Consider the following 24808-nt stretch of genomic DNA (forward strand, 5'->3'; position numbering starts at 1 on the left):
GACTCTTACAGTAAAGAAGTTGAGGTGGAACCTCCTGTGTTGTAGTTTATATCCATTGCCCTATCACAGTACTTCTTGACATCCAGCCCTCAGATATTTATAAACATTTATTAAATCTACTCTTAGTCTTCTCCCTAGACTGAAAAGCCTGAGGTCTCTCAGCCTTTCCTCATAAGGCAGTGCTCCAGTCCCTTAATCATCCTCATAGCCCTCCAATGGACTCTCTCGAGTAGATACCTGTTCCTCTTGAACTGGGGAGGCCAGAACTGGATGGAATATTCCAGGTGAGGTTTCACTAGGGCAGAGTAGAGGGGGAAGAGAACCTCCCTTAATCTGATGGACACACTCTTCTTAATGCACTCCAGGATACCATTGGCCTTGGCTACAAGGGCACATTGCTGTCCCATGGGTATGTCCAGGTAGGCTTTGAAAGTCGCTAGAGAAGGAGAATCCACAGCCTCTCCTGGCAGCCTATTCCAGTGCTCTGACACCCTACCAGTAAAGAAGTTTCTCCTGGTGTTGAGGTGGAATTTCTGTGTTCCAGTTTGACTGTTGCCCCTTCTCATATTACAGGACACAATTGAATAGGAACTGGAACCTGCTTGATACCTACCCTTAAAATACTTGTAAACATTAATAAGGTCCTCTCTGTCATCTCATCTCCAGGCTAAATAATCCCAGCTCTCTCAGCCTTTCTTCATAAGCCATGTTCCAGTCCCCTAATCAATGCGTGTAGGCCTCTGGGCTCTCCAGTAGTTCCCTCTGGACTGGGAAGCCCAGCAGTAGTCTCACTAGGATGGAGTACAGGAGAAGAACCTCCCTCGATCTGCTGGACACACTCTTTTTAATGCACCCCAGGATACCATTGGCCTTCTTGGCCACATGGGTACATTGCTGTCCTATGGGTAACTTCTTGTCCACCAGGTCTCCCAGGTCCTTCTCCATGGGGATGCTCTTAATGCAGCCCAGGGTACCACTGGCCTTCTTGGCCTCTGGAGTGCATTACTGTCCCCTGCATAACTTGATGCTGTCCCATTTTCCACCGGCACTCCTAAGTCATTCTCCACAGGCCTGATTTCCAGCAGGTCAACCCTTAGTCTGTATTGGTGCATAGTGTTACTTCTCTCTAGGTGCAGGAGAATGCACTTATCCTTGTTGATCTTCATTATGTTCTTTCTCTTCAGCTCTCCAGTTTATCTGGATCTCAGTGAATGGTAGCACAGCCTTCTGGTGTATCAGCCACTGCTCCCACACTGATCTGCAGAGATCAAACTTTTCATGCTCTAGCTATTCAGCTGCTCTTTGCAAATCTTCAAGCTTGAGACACAGAAACAACAGACAATGTTTTGCCTTCTCTGTTGCACAAGGTGTTGCAGTAGATTATTTCTATGCAGTACCACTAATTTTATTATATTTAGTTTTATAGTTCACAAAGCAAACAATACAAAATTAACAATGGAATTATTAATGTGCTGGTAACTGAATATATATGCATTAAAACAAGTAGTAATCACACTTGAACTCCCTCACTACTTTAAAATTAAAATATAGATCAATTTATTTCGAATTTCATGGCTAATATTACAGGAACTGATGTCCTCTAGTTCAAAACTACTAATAAACAGAATTTAAAAAATCCTTAATCCTGCCTTGGGGGAAGAGGCAAAACCTAAGAGTTAAAATTTGTCTAGAAAAAAAGCCTATGTTTCTTGGTTCAATCATGAATAGGTGAGGGTTGGACTACATGGTCTTTCGAGATCTCTTCCAACCCCTAACATTCTGTGGAACATTCAAGAGCAAACCCCTTGTTTTCTGATGAAGCAGAGAGGTGGGAATGAGAAATGTCAGAATCTCTGGTCTAAGCTAGCATGTTCTCTGAAACTTATTTGGCCTGCTCCTTAGTTTTGTCATTGATGTTCAAATAAAGGACCACCTGGCAGTCACTTAAGCATTTTGTCAACTTGACTTATAGGTTTTGTTACATGAAAACCAGAATTCTCTGTATCCTGCAGGATTGAGACCTCAGTGGAATACACTCTGCATTTTATTATTTTTAGTTTGTGCGAAGATATGGTGATACGGAAACTGGAAACCTAGCCATTGTCACATAGGAATACTTCAGCTTGCCTGGAGTAGATGAAGGAGTTTGCTTTAGATGGGGGAAAAAAATTATATATAAAAAAAAACAACCCTACAGGCTCAGGGCCAAAACATGAGGATGTCCTGCATATGCAGCAGGTTTGTATGGTTACAAGAAAAATAATCTTTTTCACAGATCCAGAATTACAGGAATATTTAGCAAATACTTTAGCCAACCTTGAGTTAAAATAGGAAGTTCTCTTGAGTACTGCAGAAAGTGTGTTCTATAAAAATACAGATAATGTTAAAATTCTTCAAAGAGATAACTGATTTACTAAGCAAAAGCTTTCAGACGTGGTTGGCCGTTCCCACCTGCATGGAGGAAAAGCACAAGAGTTCTTTGTGCAGGCGAGAGTTGATCGGTTTAGCTGTCACATGAGAGGAAGATAGCTGCTTCTGCTCTTTAGAAAACAAGCACAGATTGTGAGGCCTTCACTGTTGTATTACATTGTTCATAAATTCAAGTCCTTCAGTTTCTAAAAGACTATTTTGTATCAGTTGGGAAGTTAATCATGGTTATATGAACAGATGAAATACTGTATCATTCTTCCACTGCTGGGATGCTGTTTTCTGTCTTGTACACTAACTATTCGTGCAGTGGAGAGAGATGGTTCATTCCACAGAATAACTAATATGAAAGCCAGACTAACTCCATGTCTTTGACTTGCGTCTGTACTATTTCAGAGCTGTATTCTTCTTATGCAAAGAATTTTGTCTTTGAACTTTTTTTTTGTTTAACTGGGGGAAAATTGTAAAATTGACCTTTTTTAGACAGTAGTTTTCCCCCTATAAACTTTTAGGCACATTCTCCGTTTAAACTCTACCAGCTCCTGTAGTATCTTTGTTTTTGCTGAATTAGCACTAGTGTTTTGTCTCTGTTTCTGGAGAACAATAATGTGGAATTCAGTGCTGGGACAAAAATAATTTTTCTGGTCACATTAGTTTTGAAGTTAAGCAAGCATTAATACTTAATTAAGCTCTGGGGGGGAAAAGGTAATTTTTATTTGGATAGTGCTTCTATTTATAAATATTTCTGAGTTTTTAATCACTAGACACAGTCCTGAGTGTCTAAAATTTGTTATTAACAGTGGGTTTAGATGTTATTTGGGGAAAAAAAAAATGTATTTTGTTTACAATATCCATCTGCTTATTACATTTCAGCACTGAACAGGAAGAGCTATTTCCTGCCTCAGAATACTTTGTTTCCTTTGTCTCTACAATGAGAGGGGAAAAAATCCCCAACACAACAGGAGTATTCCTTCTGACCAATGAAAAGCTTGGTTTTTTTTCTAAGTAGAGATTTGTGATAAATGAACCTTAGTAATACATTGGTGATAAAGACAGCAACTGTAATTTTAATATCTTACTGTGGTGAATGTTACAGGGAGTATGCTATAGGTCATCCCACAGTACATGAGGGTAGTTTTAACTGGGTAGTTTTAACTGCATAGATAAATGATTTAGAAGCTGAAGACCACATGCATGAAAGTAGCTGTTACAATTATTATGTAGCCTTATTTTCCACTTAAGGTTGTGATTTTATTTTAAAATAAATCTGAGTTCTGAGAATTGGCTTAATCAAGCTTGGTTATTTTTAAAGATGGCTAACTTCAAGAAAAAGGGTGGGGATCATGTGCTGCTGCTTAAGAATGTGGTTTTCTTGGTGATTTAGCAGATAGCTCAACAGAATGAGGAAATCTTCCAGACTGCTCATATTTGTTTTTCTGTGTCTGAGAGTATAGTTTGCTCTCTTTGTTGTTGCCAGCAATCACAAGCAATTACTTTGCTGTAGGTCAAAAAAGTATAAGCCCAGATGGATTATGCTTTCATTTTACAGATACAAACTTACTGTGAATATTCCTATAATTATAACTGACTTGAAGAGCTTTTGAATCATCAGTCACTCAGAAAGCAACTCTTAAGGCCACTAGCTTTACTTTCATGACTTTTGTGTTCAGTTTAAACATACAGTGTATTAGTTTACAAGCCCTCTTTTTTGCAGATGAGCTCATGTATAAGAGGAGGTACTACAGACATACTTTTATGCTTTCACATGCTATGAAGATGGAACAATTTCACCCTTACTTTATATTCATTTTGTAAATTGTTTTAAATTGAGTTTGCAAGCTTTGAATTGCCATGAAATCCAGAAACCATCACAACACTTGTGAAATCTTTGGTGAATGACATAAGGGTAATTTTTGTATTGGTTTCATATTTGCCAAGACCTTTCTTTTTACTTCAAACAGGTGTGCTGCAAATGGCAGAGTAGCAAATTAATTGTAGTTCTCACAAGGTTTGCTGCAGTGAGTTGAAAGTAATGTTTTAGCAGCTTTGCTCTAAAGAGAGGGAAAACAGGATAGCACAAAATGTAAGAATACAGTGGTGTTATGCTTTAACTACAATTAGTTGTGGTTACAGCTCTATTTATTTTTTATTTGCTGTAGTCGTGACATGGAGAATAAAGAAACCCTCAGGGGATTGCAGAAGATGGATGACCGCCCGGAAGAGCGCATGATCAGGGAGAAACTGAAGGCAACGTGTATGCCAGCCTGGAAGCATGAATGGCTGGAAAGAAGAAGCAGGAGAGGCCCTGTAGTAAGTGGCACTGATGGAAAGCCAGTATCTGTTAACAGCTATTACAAATAAAAATCCCTTGAATTTCTTTCTGTTAAACATCTTTTTCTTAACAATTTGCATCTTCTTAGTTATGGGCCTCCTGCTCATTTTTTATAAGCTGTTTAGCAGGAAACTGTCTGACTTTCTGAAATGCAGGCATTTACTAAGCTTTATTTTCAGAAAAAGGCCTATAGCTATGCCACTGCTTTGTGCGGTATAAAATAGTGCTGTGGCAACACTGCCCTCTAATGTGAACAACAGAAGTAGCTCCTGTTCTTTAGGTAAAAACTTGTGTGTGAAGCTTCACTACAGTGCTTTGTACTCCTTTGGTTCTTTACGGGTTTGATAGCTTCATTTGGTCTTGGCTTGAAAATGTTAAAGACTTGTATGTATTATAATGGAAGTCTATGGAATGTTTGCCAGATGAAGAAAAACTGCAGTCTTACTAGAACCAGAAAAAGCAAAGCTGAGTAGCCAAGTCTCAGTTCTGCAAAGCTTTGGAGGCCTGTGTGTGTTATTACCCTTTTTGGTAATGCTTTTGTAGAAATGCCTCAGAAGTGGTTTTAAGAACCTGTGGGCAGATCAAACCTGAAACTAACTAAGCATCGTTAGAATTTTCAGTATAATGATGATTAATTAGTAGCCATGATTTGCCTGTAAGTTTGCTTGCATTGGTTGATGGGAGTGCTAATTAAAGCTAAGACATTCTGATGCAGTAGACAAGTGTTTGGGAGGACAGCTGTTTTAGAACAGAAGAAGGTTGTGTTGGTAACTTTGTCATGAGAATGAACAATGAAAACTCCTAGGAGTGCACCAAAAAAGCAATATCTCAAAGAGTTAAGTAACACAACAGTTGATACTTTACTGCATAGCTCAAAATTGCTTCCCTGTGCAGGGCACCATTTTCCTTGAAGTTTCTGGCATTTTCAATACAACTTTTGATGCTCTAGATTCTCAATTACTACAACTTTATATTTTAGATGTTTTCAAGCACCAGCATCTGGGAACCGTAACTTGTCCATAGGCACGTGAATTTGGATTCTGACCTCACAGGAAAGGATTTCATGCATTTTGTGGGTCTGACAGGCAGGCAGATGAACGTTCTCTCAAAATATTCCATACTTCAGTGTTGAAATCCAGGGTTCTGATATGGAGTACTGTATTAGAAATATATGTACACATTCTCATTGAGTGCATGTGTACTATTGTGTACTGCACCATAGCCATTAGCTCAAATTCCAGATGTGGTGTAGCTGTTTTACTTGCATGGCAGGCAGGAAACCTGGGTGTGGTTCTTCGAGGGTGCAGCGCACTTTGATTTTTGCTGCATTGCCTCCAGGTTTAAACTAATTTTTACTTTGCAACAAATGTTGGGCTGTAGAAATAGCAACCCTAGTTATTTCTTAAGTGATACTTACTGTGTATAACAGATAAGGTCTGTGATGTTGGATCAAATATTGTATAATGCCAGCAGAAAAAAATTCTTTGGGGCTTCTACTGTCCAAATGGGGGAGCTGCTGTCCTTTGAGGTATCAGGAATGACAATTTGAGAATCAAATCAGTTGCTGCCACAAGTATAGGAAGTGGAACAAATGGACAGGCTAAAAGGTTCTTGCTTTTGTATTGCATATAGATTATCAAGATAACTCCTATAACATGTTACTGTTAGAGCCTAGGGAATGGGAAAACTTTGGATGTCTGGATAATGGCTTGATTACATAATGCTAGTAAAACAACTTTTGATAAATTTGTTTTAGATTATTGTAAAATGATCAACTCATAATTCTAATACATGGCTTAATTCTTGCAAGGTGGTGAAACCTATCCTTGGGAAAGGAGATGGATTGGAAAGTAACAAACTCTCTCTAGAACCTCAGGCTGAAGGACAAAGCACTGCTGCTTCACCTACACAGAAAGGAAGACGTAGTCCTTCTCCTAGTAGCTCTTCTTCATCATCTAGAACGGTTAAATCTGAATCACCAGGTGTTAGAAGAAAAAGGGTATCTCCGGTGCCTGTAAGTTGTAATTTTTACTTTGTCTATATTTTGCAGTGTTTTGATTATAAAGGTCATTATTCCTTCCTGTGTAGGGCAAGATGGCTGATACAAAGGGACTATGACAGGGTATTATTATTGGGGTGAGATGCACAGTAAGTTGTTTGTGTTAGGTTTTTCATGTGTGGAATTTTATTCTCTGTTCCTAACTGTGGGGTTTTTATCGGGTTTTTTGTTTGGTTTTTTTTTTGTTTTTTAATTCAGTCCTGCTTTCAGTTTTGATTTCAAGGAAATAAATGACAGTCATGAAGACATACGCTATTTTAGCTTGGTTTGCACAAAAAGGTGCTCGTAGCTTCTGTTGTGTTTTGCTTTCCTGTAGTTTTTCCTGTCAGTTCTCCAAGCAGGTATATTTCACTGGGGATAAGATTTTTTTTTTTTCCTGCAGAAAAGTTACTAGTATGCTATTTCTGATCCTCTGCTGCAGAACTGGTTTTTATGTAAAGATTAGGGAAGATCTAGGTGTGTATATTGTTAGAAGACTAAAATGTCTATCATTACATTTGAGTAGATGTGGGATAGAATGTTTTGAGCAGTAGTAACTGGCTTCATTAAGGAAGATCAAGAAGAATAATCTATTGAGCAATAATACCTAATGGGTTGGTTTGTTATATAAATACTCATCCACAGTTAAGCTTCAGCTGAGTTGTCTACAACTTCACAGTGCCATTAAATAATAAGATCTAATTGTTTTTATTGTCCTACTGCTCTAAACAGTGTTTCTGAAATCAATTAAAATGTACTACCATTCCTCTGAACTGGGGACAAATACCACAAGTTACAACACTGCATCACAGATCCTTTCCTGTTGACAAGAAAAAATGAAAGGTTAAAAAAAAAAACTCCAACCAAAACCATAGCAACCTACCAAACTATCTGATTTACCCTTTGATCCATATTTGCTTAGTTTTCCTTTAGTTTATATTAACATTTCATGTGAAAAGCCTTAGAAGTTCAGGCTATCTTTTACTTAACTGATAGAAACAGAGTCAGTTTTAATTCAATCATAACATAAAATTAGTGGACAGAGAGCAAATTTTAAATTGTAGAGAGCCACTTATGCATCTCATGATTCTAGAAATGTGAAGAATTTAAATGAAGACAATTTTAATAAAACATTTGGGACATTGAGTTTTGATCATGGACAAACAAACAAAAAAAACCCAAACCCTTGACATCCTGAACTGGAAAATGCTTTAATTCTGTAAAAGGGAGGAAACTATATCCTTTTTCCCTTTCTTGACTATATTTCCTTTTGTAAACTGTAGTCATAGAATGTCTGCATTTATGACATCTGTTAGTGTTATAACCTAATATGATAATTTGCTGTACTGAGTCACAGCTCTATAATTATCTTCTGATTGAATTATACTTGCTAATTCAATAGTAAAATGGAAAGACAACCAATGAGGACTTGAAAGTAGAAGCAATTTGGAAGACTTGTTTTCTGTTATGATGTCAGAGAAACCTTCAGTTATAAAACTTAAGATTTTCTTCTGCCTTTGGGTTCTGGGCATGGAAGAAAAATAATCCTTTTCACTCATGTAGTTTAAGCTAGTTTGCTCTCTTGTTTTGTGTCATTTAAAAGGAAAAAAAAAAAAGAAAACAACACCAAACCCAACAAACCAAACAAAAAAACCCAAAACAAAACCCCAACAAAAATACAATGAAACAAAATCCAAACCAAAACAACCCCCTTCAGGAAAAACAAAACCAAAACCCACAAACAAACAAAAAACCCAAAACCAACCAACCAAAAGACAGGGGAAAAAAGCCCATAACCCAAATCCAACACCTAATTAAACTTACTGTTGCCCTTGAAATGCTTCTGATTGTACCACTTACGTAGTTTCAGAGCGGACGGATAACACCACCTCGAAGAGCTCCATCTCCAGATGGCTTCTCTCCGTACAGTCCAGAGGAAACAAATCGTCGTGTCAACAAAGTTATGCGAGCCAGGCTGTACTTGCTGCAGCAGATAGGACCCAACTCTTTCTTGATTGGGGGAGACAGCCCTGACAATAAATACAGAGTGTTTATTGGGCCTCAGGTAGAGAATCTTTTTGTGTTGTCTGTGATTTTTATTAAGTTACAGTTAATCCCCATTTTTCACTCAAGGGAACACACTTAACTTGAGCTTGGAGGAAGTGGAATTTAAAAATTGACTAACTTTCTAGGGCTCCTTTACTCTCCAGAATCCTAGCCTATGGGCTTGCTGCAAGTAGATCTTTGAGGAGGTCTTTCATTTTGCATAAACTTCTTTCCTGCGGGGGTAGGGGTAGTATATGTTCTATAATACACTTAAATATGGAAAAAAAAATCTATGTAATTATCACTTTAGTGGAGCCTTGTGCTATACTTCTCTTCACAGACTTGTAGCTGTGGACGTGGGACATTTTGTATTCATCTGCTGTTTGTTATGCTGCGGGTGTTCCAGCTTGAACCCTCAGACCCAATGCTTTGGAGAAAGACACTGAAGAACTTCGAGGTAATTGATTTTTATTTTGTGGTTGTTGTTTTAATAGATCCTAGTGGTAGTTCTCAAATACACTCCAGGTAAAAAAGTCTGTTGCTTTTTAAAGTGATAAAAATACATGTTTTTAATTACATTTTTCATTCAATTTCAGAAGCTCAGAAAGTAGAAAAAAAAAAGCTGAAAATAAAAGACATAATAGTAGAGAGCTATAGTTCAGGGAGTGATTCGGATCTTAGATTTTCTACTCGAATGTATGTGCAACTGATTAGCTGAAATGTAAACAGAAGGGGGTCTTCAGAAGTAATTGTGTGTACAATAAAGCTGTTATTTATTTTTAGCATGCAAATATGTTTGTGTTGTAAAGTGTTTCTTGTGATTTGTTTATTAGTAAGACTTCTGAAAATCCTGCTGCTACTGCTAATGCTTTATTATGAAGGTGAATAGGTTTTTTTTTTTTCTTAGAAGTTAAGCTTCAGTAATGCTACTTTTAATTGCAATCTATCCATAGCATAAATACAACTGTTGCTATCTTTTTCTGATGTTAGGTTGAGAGTTTGTTCCAGAAATATCACAGTAGGCGTAGCTCGAGGATCAAAGCTCCATCTCGTAACACCATCCAGAAGTTTGTCTCACGCATGTCAAATTCCCATACATTGTCATCATCTAGTACTTCTACATCTAGTTCAGAAAACAGGTTAGTATTTTCCTAAAGGAATTAAAAGCTTAATTGTGTAGTGTTCTTCTGATTTTGGAAGTTTAGAATCGCCTACATTTTTTTAATTTTATTTTTTTAACTGTTTTCATTTCAAGCCATGTTAAGTCTCTATTTGCAATGAAGTCAAGCTTACGTTAGTCACCAGGGTATCAAGTGGGCATATTTGAAAATAGTTGGGTTTTTTTGGTTTGGTTGGTTTCGGTTTGGTGTGTTTGGTTGGTTTCATTTTGCTTTTGTTTTGTCTGGGTTTTTAGTGGTTTTGTTCATTTTTGTTTGGGTTTTCTGGTGGTGGTGGTTTTTAACCCTTTTTGAACTTAGGAAACTTTTAAAATGTCATTGCAAGACTGAAGCATATAAACTTTGGAAACATGTTTGTTTGCATTTGTTCAAAGACAGCATTTGTACATATGTTAACAAATGAGGAAACATTTTTTTTCTCTTGTCCTCCTTGGGAGAAAAGTACTTTGGGTCAATGCAGTCTGTGTAAATGTGTATTTGGAAAAAACAAACAAACAAAAAGCCAAACCAAAACAACCCACAACAACAATAAAACCCTAAAAAAGCATATATTAAAAAGATTAAAAAAAAAAACCACACAAAGAAACAAAAAATCCAAACCAATTAATGTGAAATGGGTCATTACATTAAGTAAGCTACTAAATTACTATGATTTCTATAGTTCAGACATTATTAAATAATACCTTCTTTATAAATTCTGTGGTTATTTGATTTTTTTTTTTTTCTCCCTGACGTCCACTACTTGAGTGCTTTTGCATGTCTTTTCTTCATTTTGACAATATTGGTTAATTGTTTAAACAAATGATTTTTGCATGCATTTGTGGGTGAACTAGACATCATCTAAAGAGATGAAACCACAGAAATAATCAAAATTGACACCTTCTGTTGTGTAAAGTGAAACCTAAATTGAGGAATACCTAGAAGTGTTACTTTGTGATAATAAACATGCAGTTGGATGAATATATTCAGACAGGTTTAGAATACTGATGCACAGATCACAAACTTAATTTCCCATTGTCTTTTACTTAGTTCTCCAAACTGCCAGATTGTGTCACTGCAAATAAATTGCATGAACAAAGGAGTTAAATGCATAATCTCCTCTGGAACTACTCTACCTGACAAGGCAGTTTCTTTAATGTAGATACCTTGTATAGAAAAATTATTTGGGGCTTTTTGGTTTGTTGTGGGTTTTCTGGCATTTGTTGGGTTGGGGTTTGTTGTTTCGTTTTGTGTGGTTGTTTTGTTGAAGTTTGGTGTGGTGGTTGGTTGGTTTTTCCATAGAATTGGCTTCACTAGATTGTGAGCTTCACTGCATTATTTCTCATTTTCAACAGGGTGAAAGATTTTTCAGTTGTTTGCCAGTGCACCTGATCATTAGTTTCTAGCTCTGCTAGTTCAGTGAGATAAGTTGCTGGTTTATGCAAGTCTTGCATGAAACAATTATTGGAGAACACCCAGCATCATATGTGTCTGAGATAAAAAGTTCACTTACTGTGGCTTGCAATTATATTTTTGTTTTCTACTATTTGTTCAGAAATGACTTTTAAATGAATACTTGTGTTTCTATACGTGCTGTGGAAATTTATTTTTCACACTAAGATGATTCTCGTGGACTTTAAAGTTAAAAAAAAAAGTCAACCATTTGCAAGGAAAAAGAAATTAATAAGTTAATATATACACAAATTAATTTTGGTGAACAAATACAGGAGTCCTGCAAAGTTTTACGTGCATGCTAAATGTAACTTAAATGTTTGCTATGGATAGCAAGAGCTTTGGATATTTGAACAGTACTACAGATTAAAATCTGTTGTTTTCACTACCTGTTGCTTAAATTCAGAATAATTTTTCTGGTGAAACCTTTCATTGTATCAATTTAAAAGTTAAGCTGAGGGTAAATAATGGAAGCAACATTTGAAACAGAATTTTGTGAATTTGTTGGTTTGTTTTTTTTTAATATCGGTGTGTGACATACTAGTATGTTACTGTTCATGTCAATCCATTGCATGTGTTCCTGTGAATGATAGAAAATTCTCAAGTGGCTATTATCTTCTGTTAGTTTTAAAGTCTTCTGTGTGTTCATCAAATAGTGTTTACAGTTTCCTGTAAAGGGCTAAGGGCTATCGTGTGACTCAATACTCTGAAAAGAGCATGATGGAAAAAAAACGTGGGTAGCTTTCAAACTATAAAAAGTTCTTAATTTTTCAAAACCAAAGGATAAGTAAAAAAGCTAAGGTTAGCTTGTTTAAAGAAGCCGTACTGAAAAAAAAAAAAGAGCGCCCAAGGCTGGTCCTTGTAGTCTAATTGGTACCTGACCTAATTTGAAAAGATGTCAGGCTTCGAACAAAGTGTTGTCTGTACTCAGTACTTCTGAAAATTTGGTTGCTTACATATTATTCAGATTGCAGTTTAGGAGAACAATTTGTGAATAGCCTATAGTTATTCAGAAGTAACTATTCCAAACAGAAAGTTATTTCTAGTCTACATTCTGATACACCTCTTTTACAATCACAAATATCTATTTTCATAGTATGAAGGATGAAGAAGAACAGATGTGCCCCATTTGTTTGTTAGGCATGTTGGATGAAGAGAGCCTAACAGTGTGTGAAGATGGCTGCAGAAACAAATTACACCACCACTGCATGTCAATATGTACGTTGTCATCTTTGCCTTGTGAATTGCTGGTGACTCTTACTATGACTTAGTGTTTTCTTTGTTGTTGTTTGTTTTAAAAGCAAAAAAACCCCACCGAAATAACAAAATAGAAATATGATCTTAAGTGATGACTGGCAGCTGCTTGTGAGAGTTTGGTATCATTTGTGTACTATCAATATGCCTTATATTATTAATTATTCACAACTCAAGTTTGTCATTTGGTATTTTGAGAAGGACATTAACTGCAAGGCTAGAGGTTTGAGCCTCTTCTACCTGAGTGAAGAGGTTATGTCCCATTAGACCAAGGTTAGGAACACTAAGTCCCCTGCATGGAGGTCATCTACTATCAGCAAGCAATGATGTAGTGAATGATGAAGTATGCACACATTACATTAAAGTTTATAAACAGTTACAGCTTGCTTCAACAGATAAAACCATATCTATCATATTTTAATACTTTTGAATAAGTATTGCCTTTGCTTGAGGTATAAAGAGTTCAGTTCAGGACTTTGAATATTAATTGTAGTGCTAAACTGAAGTATTTCTGCTTGCTAAAAATGCCCACATTTATCAGACTACTCAGACTATTGAAATGGCTCAGTTCAGAAGCACTGATCCTTACACTAGCATTCTTCTGTAGTAATGCCATTTTTGGGTTTATACACTATAAAAGTGAAGTATGTATTATATTCCGTTGCTGTGTTCCAGGGGCAGAAGAATGCAGAAGAAACAGAGAGCCGCTTATCTGTCCTCTTTGTAGGTCTAAATGGAGATCTCATGATTTCTATAGGTAAGTCTATATATAGCAATCTACCTGTTTCTGGATCCTAAAAATGCTGAAATATTTACTTGAGTAAATATTTCATTTGTTAATTCACATTATTTGTTGTCAATCTACAGTCATGAATTGCCAAGCTCAGTGGATTCTTCTGTTCTCCATGTGGTTCAGCAACAAACTCAGCAGCAATCTACAACTGGATCACAGAGAAGAACTCAAGATAGCAATTTTAACCTCCCTCATTATGGGGTCCAGCAGATACCTGCTGCCTATAAAGATTTAGCTGAGCCATGGATTCAGGTAGTTTTACTTTGTGGAAGAAGATTCAAATGTAAAAACTGATTTTGAACCTGATCTCACAGATCATCATTGATTATTATTTGAAAGAACTATATTTAACTTCATCACAAGAGGAGGTTTTCTCTTCTCACTGTTTTCTAATTTGGGCTTCAGTTTTGGACTTCACCTCAGGTCTCATATTAAAGATCCACGTAATAAAAGCGTAGTATTCTTAACATTAGTTTTGGTTATGCAAATGTCACGTAAATACCATGTTGGCACTTGTTACCTAAGTTGTATTGCAGGAGTCTTGGGATGGTCTCAAATGAGACCACTTGAAAGCAGCACCTTATTTTTAGGGTATTTTGTGCCAATGTCTACAAACAGTTTTCCATACTGAATAATTGAAATTCGGAGTGAATTAAACTGTCCATAAAGATATCCCCTCCACTTGTCTTAACAGAGTTTTTGAAGAACTGATGACTTGTTATTTATGTTGCTGCATTTCTATAAAAGAACCTTTAAGACATACCTTCTGACATTTTTACTGCCAGACTTCTTAAGATTTTTAACCAGAAACATTTCTCTGTTCTTTTTGCTCACTGCTCCTAGGTATTTAAGTTGCAGTATTACTCAGTTTGATTCCTGTAATGTTGCTTTTTTCCTTGTCAGGTATTTGGAATGGAGTTAGTTGGCTGCTTGTTTTCTCGAAACTGGAATATACGAGAGATGGCACTTAGACGTCTTTCCCATGATGTTAGTGGTGCTCTGTTACTGGCCAATGGCGAAAGCACTGGAAATTCTGGAAGTAGCAGTGGAAACAACACAAGTGCTGGAGCTCTGGGAGCAGCTAGTGGGTCATCTCAGACCAATGTCTCGGGAGATGTGGTGGTGGAGTCCTGCTGCAGTGTGCTGTCCATGGTCTGTGCTGACCCTGTCTACAAAGTGTATGTTGCTGCTTTAGTAAGTAGTTGTTTACTTGTATTCTAGGAATTTCAAAGTTACTTAATTTTTGAAGGGGAGAGAAAGGGAGGAGATCTATGAAATCAGGAATCTGGTAACTGTTGTTGATCATCTTGAAAACAGGATGAATAAAATCCTGCACAAGAGTGAAATGTCATGACTTTGTCCAAATTTAAAGAAACACTTGTTACTCATGTTGTTAACAGTACTTTATGTGACTTAAAATCACAAAGAATACAGGAGAGATTCTAACAGTGGATGTAGTAAGCCATTTATCAGTGGAATATTGAAAGGATATTTTTAATGAAGTTTAAATAAAACTATTTACAACTCTTACAGTAATTAAAAATTGTGCAGCTAATTTGATTTCCTGTGTAATACCTGTTTCCTTTCTCTTAGAAAACTTTAAGAGCCATGCTAGTGTATACACCTTGCCATACTTCGGCAGAGAGGACTAAACTACAGCGACTTCTCAAGCCAGTTGTAGAGACAATATTAGTTAAATGTGCAGATGCTAACAGGTATGCTTCCTCATGAAATTAAAATTCATTTTGTTACTAATATGTCTTGAAACTTCATTTATTTATATGGGACCAGGAGACTCCTTACAGTTGGTGGTAAAATAAAATGTGATGTGTGGATCATAACTATAAAGAGATCATGTTTTTGTTAAAGCCTAATTTCTGTCAACAAATTTCTGGCTTGAAAGAGGTAGGTTTTGAAGGCACCTGGTTGTATGTTTTACAATACTTTGCAGATCTTAAATGATACTTGTTTTCATAAGGCCTTTCCCCCACCCTCCTCCATTTCAGCTGATGCTGCTTTGGTCTAATTCTTATGACCCACCTTTAAGCAGTTAGCAAGTACCCTTCAGCAAGTATATTGTTTCCAGCTTCAACAAAAGCTGTTGTACATCTGTGCAATGAGTGCTAGTATTATGAGACTTCTTCTTATTTCAGAATGTAATCTTAGGAGATGGCTGTTCTGAGTGAGTGCTTTTGGCATTTCAGGCTCAAGTAGTCCTTGTCTTTGTCTCAGGCTACCCTCTCTATCCTGTTAAACCAACCATCTCTTCACTTTTGCTGTAAACTAGATGCAGAAGTCCCACCAGCTCTGTCTCCTTAGGTTTAGTTCCTACGTTTCTTCTGAAACTGCAGCTAAAGATGCCCCAGTAATTGTCTAGCAATAGAATATTTAAAGTTAAATGAAGTAGTTAAATAAAACTGTGTGTTGTGTTGCTGGATTCCTGGATTTGGCCTGCTTTTGCAAGAGGTTGAGGTCTTACTTGGATTTTTGTTTATTTATTAGTGCTTGACATAACACTTCTGCAACTATCCTTGTAAAAAGTCAAATATTGGTAGCTCACACATAGAGAATTATAGAAGTGTATTGGAGTAAAGTCATGTGAAATTATTTTCTGTGCACAACTCCAAGTTAATGATGATTATACTGAGTAGAATGTCTTTTCTTGAAAGCATCTGCTAAAAGATTTTTTTTCTGGTTTTAATTTGTTACAGTCGTACAAGTCAACTTTCAGTCTCGACACTGTTGGAGATGTGTAAAGGACAAGCGGGCGAGCTGGCAGTTGGGAGAGAAATACTTAAATCTGGTAATAAGAGCTTTTCAGATATAATTGAATTATAATTAAAAGCAAATGTACAGAAGCACTTTAGATCTTAATGGGTTTATCCAGTGTCAGCATGGTTAAGAAGCTTCTCAGCAGTTTGGGAGGAGAGTAATTCAGGCACACAATGTGTATTTTTGTAAGATATGGTTCTAATCTTTATTTAGAACAGAAGTTAGACTATGAGCATATCTAATCTTTACTGTACTTTTTTCTTTTTTTTTTTTTAGGGTCTATTGGTATTGGTGGTGTTGATTATGTCTTAAATTGTATTCTTGGAACCCCAACCGAATCCAACAACTGGCAAGCACTACTAGGGAGACTTTGTCTAATAGAGAGACTTCTGTTGGAGTTCCCTGGTGAATTTTATCCTCACATTGTCTGCGGAGATATTTTACAGGCTGATACCATAGTAGACAGGTACTTGCTTATACTATATGACCACTGTTCTTCATACTTGAGTATGGTGTTGGTGATTTCTGGAAAAAAATTCATTCTAATTCCTGTAAAAAAAAGTCTATATACATACGCAAAAGTGTACTTACTTTATGGAGTAAATGGTTATTAAAACATATGACTTTTGAAACAATTTTGAAGCACCAGTGTAGTATTATATCTCCTTTCTATGGCAGCAATGACAGCTAAATACACCATCTTGTAATGGCTTTCCTGGCTTTAGTTAGCTAAAGCATATCAGTGTGTAAAACATCTTTTCTTTTTTCTTTTTTAGGTATAAGAAACTTCTCTCCCTCTTAACGTTCACCCTGCAGTCAATTGACAATTCCCACTCAATGGTTGGTAAACTGTCACGGAGAGTATTTTTGAGTGCAGCAAGAATGGTGGCAAGAGTGCCCCACATTTTTGTAAAGCTGTTAGAAATGCTAAGTGTGACAAGCTCAACTCATTATGCAAGGATGCGTCGACGTCTGATGGCAATAGCAGATGAAATGGAAATTGCAGAAGCCATCCAGCTAGGCATGGAAGAAATGCAGTCTGGGGAATGTCGACACGAAGACTTTTTGCAGCTGCCTGTACCAGATAACTCTCCAGAAGCCACAGAAAGTAATACTCCTAACAATACTATCCAGTTATCAGGGAAAAGTGCAAAAAGTTCAAGTGATAAAAAACTGAGTGCCAGTCCAGAGGACATTTCTGAGATGCTGGCTGGCCTTGCTGTGGGACTTCCTGTTTCATCAGTAACCACTGAGCAACCAAAGCCAGCCATTCAAACAAAAGGAAAATCCCATAGTCAGTGTTTGAACTCATCTCCCTCAACCAGTCATTCCCAGTCACTATTCCCAACACTTTTGTCTCCTTCAAGTCCATCTGTACCAGCTGGCACTGTAACAGATGTCTCTAAACTCAGAACTCAGGGATTTGTTCCCTGCAAAATCCCCTCACCTTCTCCTCAAACAAAGCGTAAGCTTTCTCTCCAGTTTCAGAGAAACTGTTCTGATAATAAAGAACCAGAGAAACTTTCTCCAGTTTTTACCCAAGCCAGGCCACTGCCATCCAGTCACATACATAGGCCAAAACCATCACGACTCACTCCAAGTGATGTGAACAAGCAGGGAGAAACCTTAAAACACAGTATGACACTTGACCTAAATGATGCTTCGCATTGTGATGGCAATAGTAGTAGTACTAGCAGTGCAGTTATACCAAGTGAGGAGACAGTGTTCACGCCAGTGGATGAAAAATGTCGATTGGATGTTAATGCGGAGCTCAATTCCAGTATTGAGGACCTACTGGAGGCATCTATGCCAACAAGCGATGGCACAGTTACATTCAAGTCTGAAGTTGCAGTTCTTTCTCCTGAACGGGCAGAAAATGATGATACTTACAAAGATGATGTTAATCATAATCAAAAATGCAAGGAAAAGATGGAGGCTGAAGAGGAGGAAGCTTTAGCTATTGCTATGGCGATGTCAGCATCTCAAGATGCCCTTCCAATAATTCCCCAGCTGCAGGTTGAAAATGGCCAAGATATCATAATCATTCAGCAGGATGTAAGTATACCTATGGGGGGTTAGCATAACTCTTAGCTGAGGTTCGTTGAATTTGTAAAAGCAGTGCTGCTATGTTTCCAAAGATATAAACCACAAAGGTCCTCAATACCCTTTCCTACGAGTTGGAGTGTAAGCAGTCAGCCAAGTTGAGGGTGCTAACAAAATCCTTCCATGGTTACAAACAAGTTTAGAGAACGTATTTGGAAGAGAAATATGTCATGTACCAACCCTTAACGTGGCAAAGAAGCATGGAAGTTGTGAAACTGGGAAATGAGAACAAAAGGGTTTAAGCAGGCATAGAACTATATTAAGTGTTAGTGCTGATTTACTGTGCAAGTAGACAATAGCACAAAAAATAAGAAGGAAGGAAGTACTTGTGATCCTTTGCATGAAGTAACAACATACAAAGCATAAAATGGAAGAAATAAATTAAGTAGAAAATTGTGCTTACTATTAGTACTGTCTAAAATCTTAACTAGATGTGAGATCAAGAACAGAAAAGGTCTTGTTCCTATTCCTTAGATCTTTCCTTTCACCTTCAGGTAGTAACACAGAGGAGGCTCTCTGCTCTTAGAGGAGGAGTGTGTGGGTTAGGGGATACACTGGTGTTCTGGGCTCAGCTAAAACATGTAATGTGCAGTACAAAGTGCTGTAAGGGACAGGAGAAGTATATAAGCTTGGATGTTCAGTAACCTTCCAGAATGTTTACATTTTTAGATGAATGCTAGTAAACATGGAATTGATTAGCAGTTTAATTTACAGACACCAGAAACCCTACCTGGACATACCAAAGCAAAACACCATTACAGAGAAGATGCAGAATGGTTGAAAGGTCAGCAAATTGGCCTTGGAGCTTTCTCTTCTTGTTACCAAGCTCAGGATGTGGGAACAGGGACATTAATGGCTGTAAAACAGGTAAATATTTAAAGTAATTCACTTTATTCAATGTACTATGCTTGGTCTTCAATATTTCTTTGGAGTATTAAATATGAAAGCTTTTGTTCTCACCGAATTCTCATGTTTCTTGCTGCTTCTGGTCCCTGTCATGAGTTCTCATACAATACACAATAAAAAGTCTTTACATGCATGATATTAACATAATATTTACAATTTTTCACTTCTCCTTAAAATGAAAAGAGGTCAAAAAAAAGGCAAAACATAAAAACCCACCAAAAAAAAACCTCAATCAAACGAAATAAACAACTTGTAGGGCTTTTTATGTGTGAATTTTTTTCATAGTTCTTCAAATGCATTTTTACTTTCACCAAGTTGATAAATCAGTGGGGGAATTAGGCATGAAGCCCAAGTTTCTAGATATAAATTAATACTCTATTTGCAAGGTAGCTATGAAATGTAGCTTCCCATTACTTTTCAAGATATTTTTTTTCTAAAACATTTTAAATGGGGGAAATATAGTTTAATGCTTGCTTCCTCTGCTCCAACAGCCAATTTTGAAGCAAGTATTTTTAATATTTATGTTGCTAGATACACAAGTATCATTGAGAAAAGAGGCCCAAATGCATGTTTCAGTCAAGGTTTTTGAAGGTTATAGATATGAGTAAATCTTTTATAATTAAAGTGCTCTTGATCTGAATGAGTGATGTAAACATTGAGGGAATCTTAGTGCTAGCGTTTTCTTATTAATTCTAAATGAGCCTATCCCTATGGAATTGAGCAATTTCAAAACATTTAATCAAGGAAAGAATATCATCAGCTATTTCTCCTCTAAACTGTCTTGCTTCTGACTTACTCCTTGAGGCTCCTCCTGAAGAGATGATGCCCAGAGGACATTCTCTGCATACACCATTGTTTGAGATACTGGGTAGGTCAGGACTGGGATTCATTGCAGTTCTATTGCAGGACTTCTGATCTGCTTTCTGCCCCCACCATCAAATTTCTGGGATAAGGTCTTCAGTTATGAAACAAATAGTACGATTAAACTGGTAAAAATCATGCAAATAGGAACAACACCAGAATCTTATTTCGGGCCTTTCTTTGTTTTCTACAGCATGTGAAAAATTAGTACTTTTTCCTGGTTTAAGCAGAGGAGAACGAACAGGGAAGTTTCCCCACTCCATATTTGGAGATATTTCTCTTGGATATTCCCCAGAAGATCACTCTCAATTTTCTACAACTGTCTTGAATGCAGATACATTCTCAGCTGAGGGGCTTGAGATAAAAGGATACTTGCTGTTTATTGATGGTGAAAAGGGATGGAAACCCATCCATTCTTGTGACTGTACTGGAGTGGGCTTGCATGACTGGTAGTTACATGAGATAAGTCTGACTACTTCATTTCAAAACAGGTGACATATGTCAGAAACACATCATCAGAGCAAGAAGAGGTAGTTGAAGCACTGAGAGAAGAAATAAGGATGATGAGTCATCTGAACCATCCTAACATTATTCGAATGTTAGGCGCTACATGTGAGAAGAGCAACTATAACCTCTTCATTGAATGGATGGCAGGTAAACAACTACTATGGCAACGAAAATTAAAATACCAGTGAAGTCTTCAACTGTGTAGTTTCCTACTGTGTTATGCATCACTTTGCAAATTTGTGTTAATCTGTTGTACAGTTAAAGTAGTTGGACGCGCTCCCCTCCCCCCAGAACAATTATTTACCTGCATCTAAAAAAGGATTTAAAAACTTGAGAGAGACACTTTAGTTGGAAATATGTCAAACTGGTGCATTTTCAGCATATCTTTGTAATGTTAATTGTTATTCCAAATTCCCTAGCAAGCTATTTTTAATATCTGTCATTTGGTTTTGTCCTGACCATTTTCATACAAGTTGTGTGGTGGCATGCAAAGGAATTGAAGAACCTGAAGTAAATTTCTAGTAATAGGTAATAAATAGGATGCTTCAGGGAAAAAAACATGTTCAAGTCTCTATTAGGTAGTAATTTAGAAACAAATAGGGAAATACTTTTATTGTCATAGGGAGCCAGAACATGAAACTCTATTTCTTTTTTAAATAGGGATTTTATTAGTTTTATGGATAGGATTATATGTTGTTACCATCCAGTTACCAAGACTAGATTTGGTGTTTTATACATCCTTATTTCTTGTAAAAGAAATCATTACACTTGAACTTATATTCTCAAAAGAGATCACATAGCAATACCAGAATGTGCTAACAAGCAAAGCCCAAGTATGTGTTATTACACGCTGTAGTACAGAAAGTGTTTTCTCAAAACTAAGGGTGTTTAATTTTCTTAAAAGTATGATTTTTCTAAAATACTATTTAGATAATGAAACATCAGGAATTTTCTTTGCTTAGTTCAAGCCCCACTTATTAGAATGGAGAGGCACAATGGAAGTCCAGAATCTTGAGTATCTATATACCAGTTTTGGAAAACAGAGGAAGATACTGCTTTTATTTGCTTGTCTACTTGTTCCTCTGTGTTGGTGCTTGGATGGTAACAGAAGTAAGTTAATACCCCTCAGAGGGAATGCTTACTGGAGGCTATGCATATATGTTGTCCCAAAGAAAGCTAGTACTCCACTGCCTAAACATTAATGCACAGTGTGGATCAATGTGTTATTATTTTTTACCAGCAACAGTGCTTTGTACACTAAAGGATTTGTGCATTCTTTTAAGCAAATATATAATTATTAAAAAGCATGAAGACTTTACCCCCTTCGATGTGCATAGTTCCAGATACAAAGTAATTAAGTCACTGAGTATATTACTTTCGGCCGTGTTTTTTTAGGGAGGAGAAATCTAGTTACAAATTTGGAATACCAATACCAAGTTCCAGTTTTAGAAGGTACTGCTTCATTCTACTAATACAAAATATAAGTGTTGATAAAATATATGTTGTTTTTGTTTTTTTCAAATCTTCTAGGTGGTTCAGTTGCTCATTTGTTAAGTAAATACGGAGCCTTTAAAGAATCAGTTATTATTAATTACACAGAACAACTGTTACGTGGCCTTTCTTACCTCCACGAGAATCAGATCATCCATAGAGATGTTAAAGGTGAGAATTACTTTGAATGCCTTTTAAAAATCAGTATTCAGAAAGTAACATCTGTTTTGGTTTGAGATCTATTACTTCTCTTGGATACCATCTCAACAGTTGCATTCTATAAGGTTTGCCTGATCATTCTGAAGAACCTCTAATTACTGAAGTTAATCAGAATGTTCATAGCATGCTTGGGGATATTTGCTACTTGTGTCAATGCTTTAGAATATTGTGTTTTCTCAGTTTGCTCAAATAAAATACGAAGAGGCCACATAGCTGTCAATACTGCTAGTTAAATTAATGCAAATGCATGCACTGAAATGATAGTTAAATATGTGAATGAGCCAAAATAAAGAGGTCACATTTCTAATGGAAGTACTCTCTTATTAGAGTGTGATGACTTTATTGTTATTGTGGTGACTTTTCCTCCTTCATCATAGTTGAAAATAAACACATTTGTACAGTGTTTGAACAAAACGTGGGCTTTTTTGGGGGCAGGGGGGAATACCAGCTTTACTAAACTTCTCCATTTAATGTTACTGTAGCCATTCATGAACTAGAGAGATCTTAGATGAGTAGTAACACAGTAATGGCAAATGTTTGTCTTTATTATTTCTTGGTGAAATAGGAAAGCTTTCAATTGCTCTGCAGTTCTCTTCAAGGTAACTCAAAGTTGCTTAATAATTTTTAATTTCACAGGGAGCTGAAAGCAGTGAAAAATTCGAGGGTTTTAGGTCACCATTTTCTTTCATTAGTCTGTCTCCAGGCGTTGTTCCAGAATCCTGTGTTTGCCTTACTTTGAAAGTTTGATAGCTCCTCTAAATCTCTTGAACAGCATCAAGCTGTGTGCAGTGTTGTTCAGGCATAATAGGAAGGTGACATTATTAGACTTTGTTCCTGATTTTTAGGTTTTCTTGGGAGTGGGGAATGTGAACCTATTTACAGTTTTGAAATGGAGTGAGGTAGAGTGTCTGTTCATCCTTTTGCATTTAATAGAGAGCCAACTAGCAGTATTTTTATTATGCTGTTGACAGGTGCCAATTTGCTAATTGACAGCACAGGTCATAGATTAAGAATTGCTGATTTTGGAGCTGCAGCCAGGTTGGCATCGAAAGGAACGGGTGCTGGGGAGTTTCAGGGACAGTTGTTGGGAACTATTGCATTTATGGCACCGGAGGTAAGAAAACAGTTTTGGAAGTTACTTCAAAAAGTTTGTTTGAATTCTTTGAGCTAATTTGTACAGCCAAATAACATGAAAATATGTTTTAAATGTATTTATGCTAAACAATAGGAATGATTCCATCATGGTGTTAATGACATTTATTTTCTCACTGTCATAGGTGTTTTAAGTAGTTTTCTACAAAATCTATCATAAATACAGTTAATAAAACATAAATGACCAGTTGATCAAGAGCTAATTCTTGCAAGGTACTTTGCCTCTTGATGAGGCATTTTATTCACTAGCTCTGTACAGCTCTAAAATCTTACAGCATTTATATGACTTACCACTGTTTCAACATGAAATGTTAATCAGAATGCACTTGGCTGATGTTTTTGGTTTTTTTTTTCAATTATTTCCTTTTTTTTTCCATCTAAATTATTTAGTTAGGAGACTGAATTGGGTAATCTGAGTTTTGGTCTGTCTTGTCTGTCCAGGTTCTGAGAGGTCAGCAATATGGTAGGAGCTGTGATGTGTGGAGCGTTGGCTGTGTTGTTATAGAAATGGCTTGTGCTAAACCTCCCTGGAATGCAGAGAAACACTCCAATCATCTTGCTCTCATATTTAAGGTGAGGTAACTTGTTGTTACCAATATGCTAAAAAAGACATTGTTTTCGTATACAGCAATGTGAATTTTATAAAAGCATCCAAGTAGTAGAGATCATTGCAGTAGCTCATCTTTATATTGGAGCTGCTAGTACAAAATCAATACTGATGCCAACAAAATTGTACTAGCTTCAAGTTCAAAAGAAAAAAAAAGGCTACCACACAGTAATATGTAGAACAAGCTCTGTTCTAAGATACAAATACTTAGTGTAATAGGCTAAAAAATATTTATGGAGTTGATCGTGACTCTAGGCAGAACATTAGGATTTGACAATTCTCGTAATTCTATAAAACACAGGTGCAAAAGAAGTTTTTCTACCATAAAACATTTGTTTATTCATATTTCATAGTGGGAAATGTCATTTGGCAAAACCCTGATGTTTCAACATTCAGGTGCTACTGAAAGATATTTACCATTATGCCATGCTATGTATGAATACTGTCCCTCCCTTTTCTAGGTCATCCGTATTGACATCTTATGTTTCTTACTAAGATCAACTTAGGTATATTTAATTCTAGTTGAACTCTGGGCATGAATTAAGGAAATAGTGCTGCAAGTGAAGAAAGTGACTATTCTCATTTTCACTAGCATGAGTGAGAAAGTGTCCACAAAAACAGAACTAGCACAGCTGTATTCAAATATGTTCTAATTAAAGTATGTGATAAGAGATGCAATTGTCTTGGCTCT

At 36.6% G+C, this 24808-nt stretch overlaps 1 protein-coding gene across 1 annotated transcript in view; it reads left to right on the top strand.

Moving 5' to 3' along the window:
• Positions 1-24808, top strand: part of MAP3K1 (mitogen-activated protein kinase kinase kinase 1) — a 60697-nt gene that overhangs the window by 34823 nt on the left and 1066 nt on the right. The window contains exons 2-19 of the mRNA XM_054397661.1: positions 4587-4737; positions 6570-6773; positions 8662-8862; positions 9184-9300; positions 9834-9982; positions 12549-12670; positions 13382-13463; positions 13574-13751; positions 14403-14693; positions 15093-15214; positions 16211-16302; positions 16548-16737; positions 17048-18326; positions 19089-19241; positions 20633-20795; positions 22179-22310; positions 23330-23472; positions 23952-24083. Coding sequence (XP_054253636.1) covers positions 4587-4737; positions 6570-6773; positions 8662-8862; positions 9184-9300; positions 9834-9982; positions 12549-12670; positions 13382-13463; positions 13574-13751; positions 14403-14693; positions 15093-15214; positions 16211-16302; positions 16548-16737; positions 17048-18326; positions 19089-19241; positions 20633-20795; positions 22179-22310; positions 23330-23472; positions 23952-24083 — 3901 coding nt within the window. The remainder of the gene's footprint in view (positions 1-4586; positions 4738-6569; positions 6774-8661; positions 8863-9183; positions 9301-9833; positions 9983-12548; positions 12671-13381; positions 13464-13573; positions 13752-14402; positions 14694-15092; positions 15215-16210; positions 16303-16547; positions 16738-17047; positions 18327-19088; positions 19242-20632; positions 20796-22178; positions 22311-23329; positions 23473-23951; positions 24084-24808) is intronic.

Source organism: Indicator indicator, chromosome Z, assembly GCF_027791375.1.
Source record: "Indicator indicator isolate 239-I01 chromosome Z, UM_Iind_1.1, whole genome shotgun sequence".
Lineage (NCBI taxonomy): Eukaryota > Metazoa > Chordata > Aves > Piciformes > Indicatoridae > Indicator > Indicator indicator.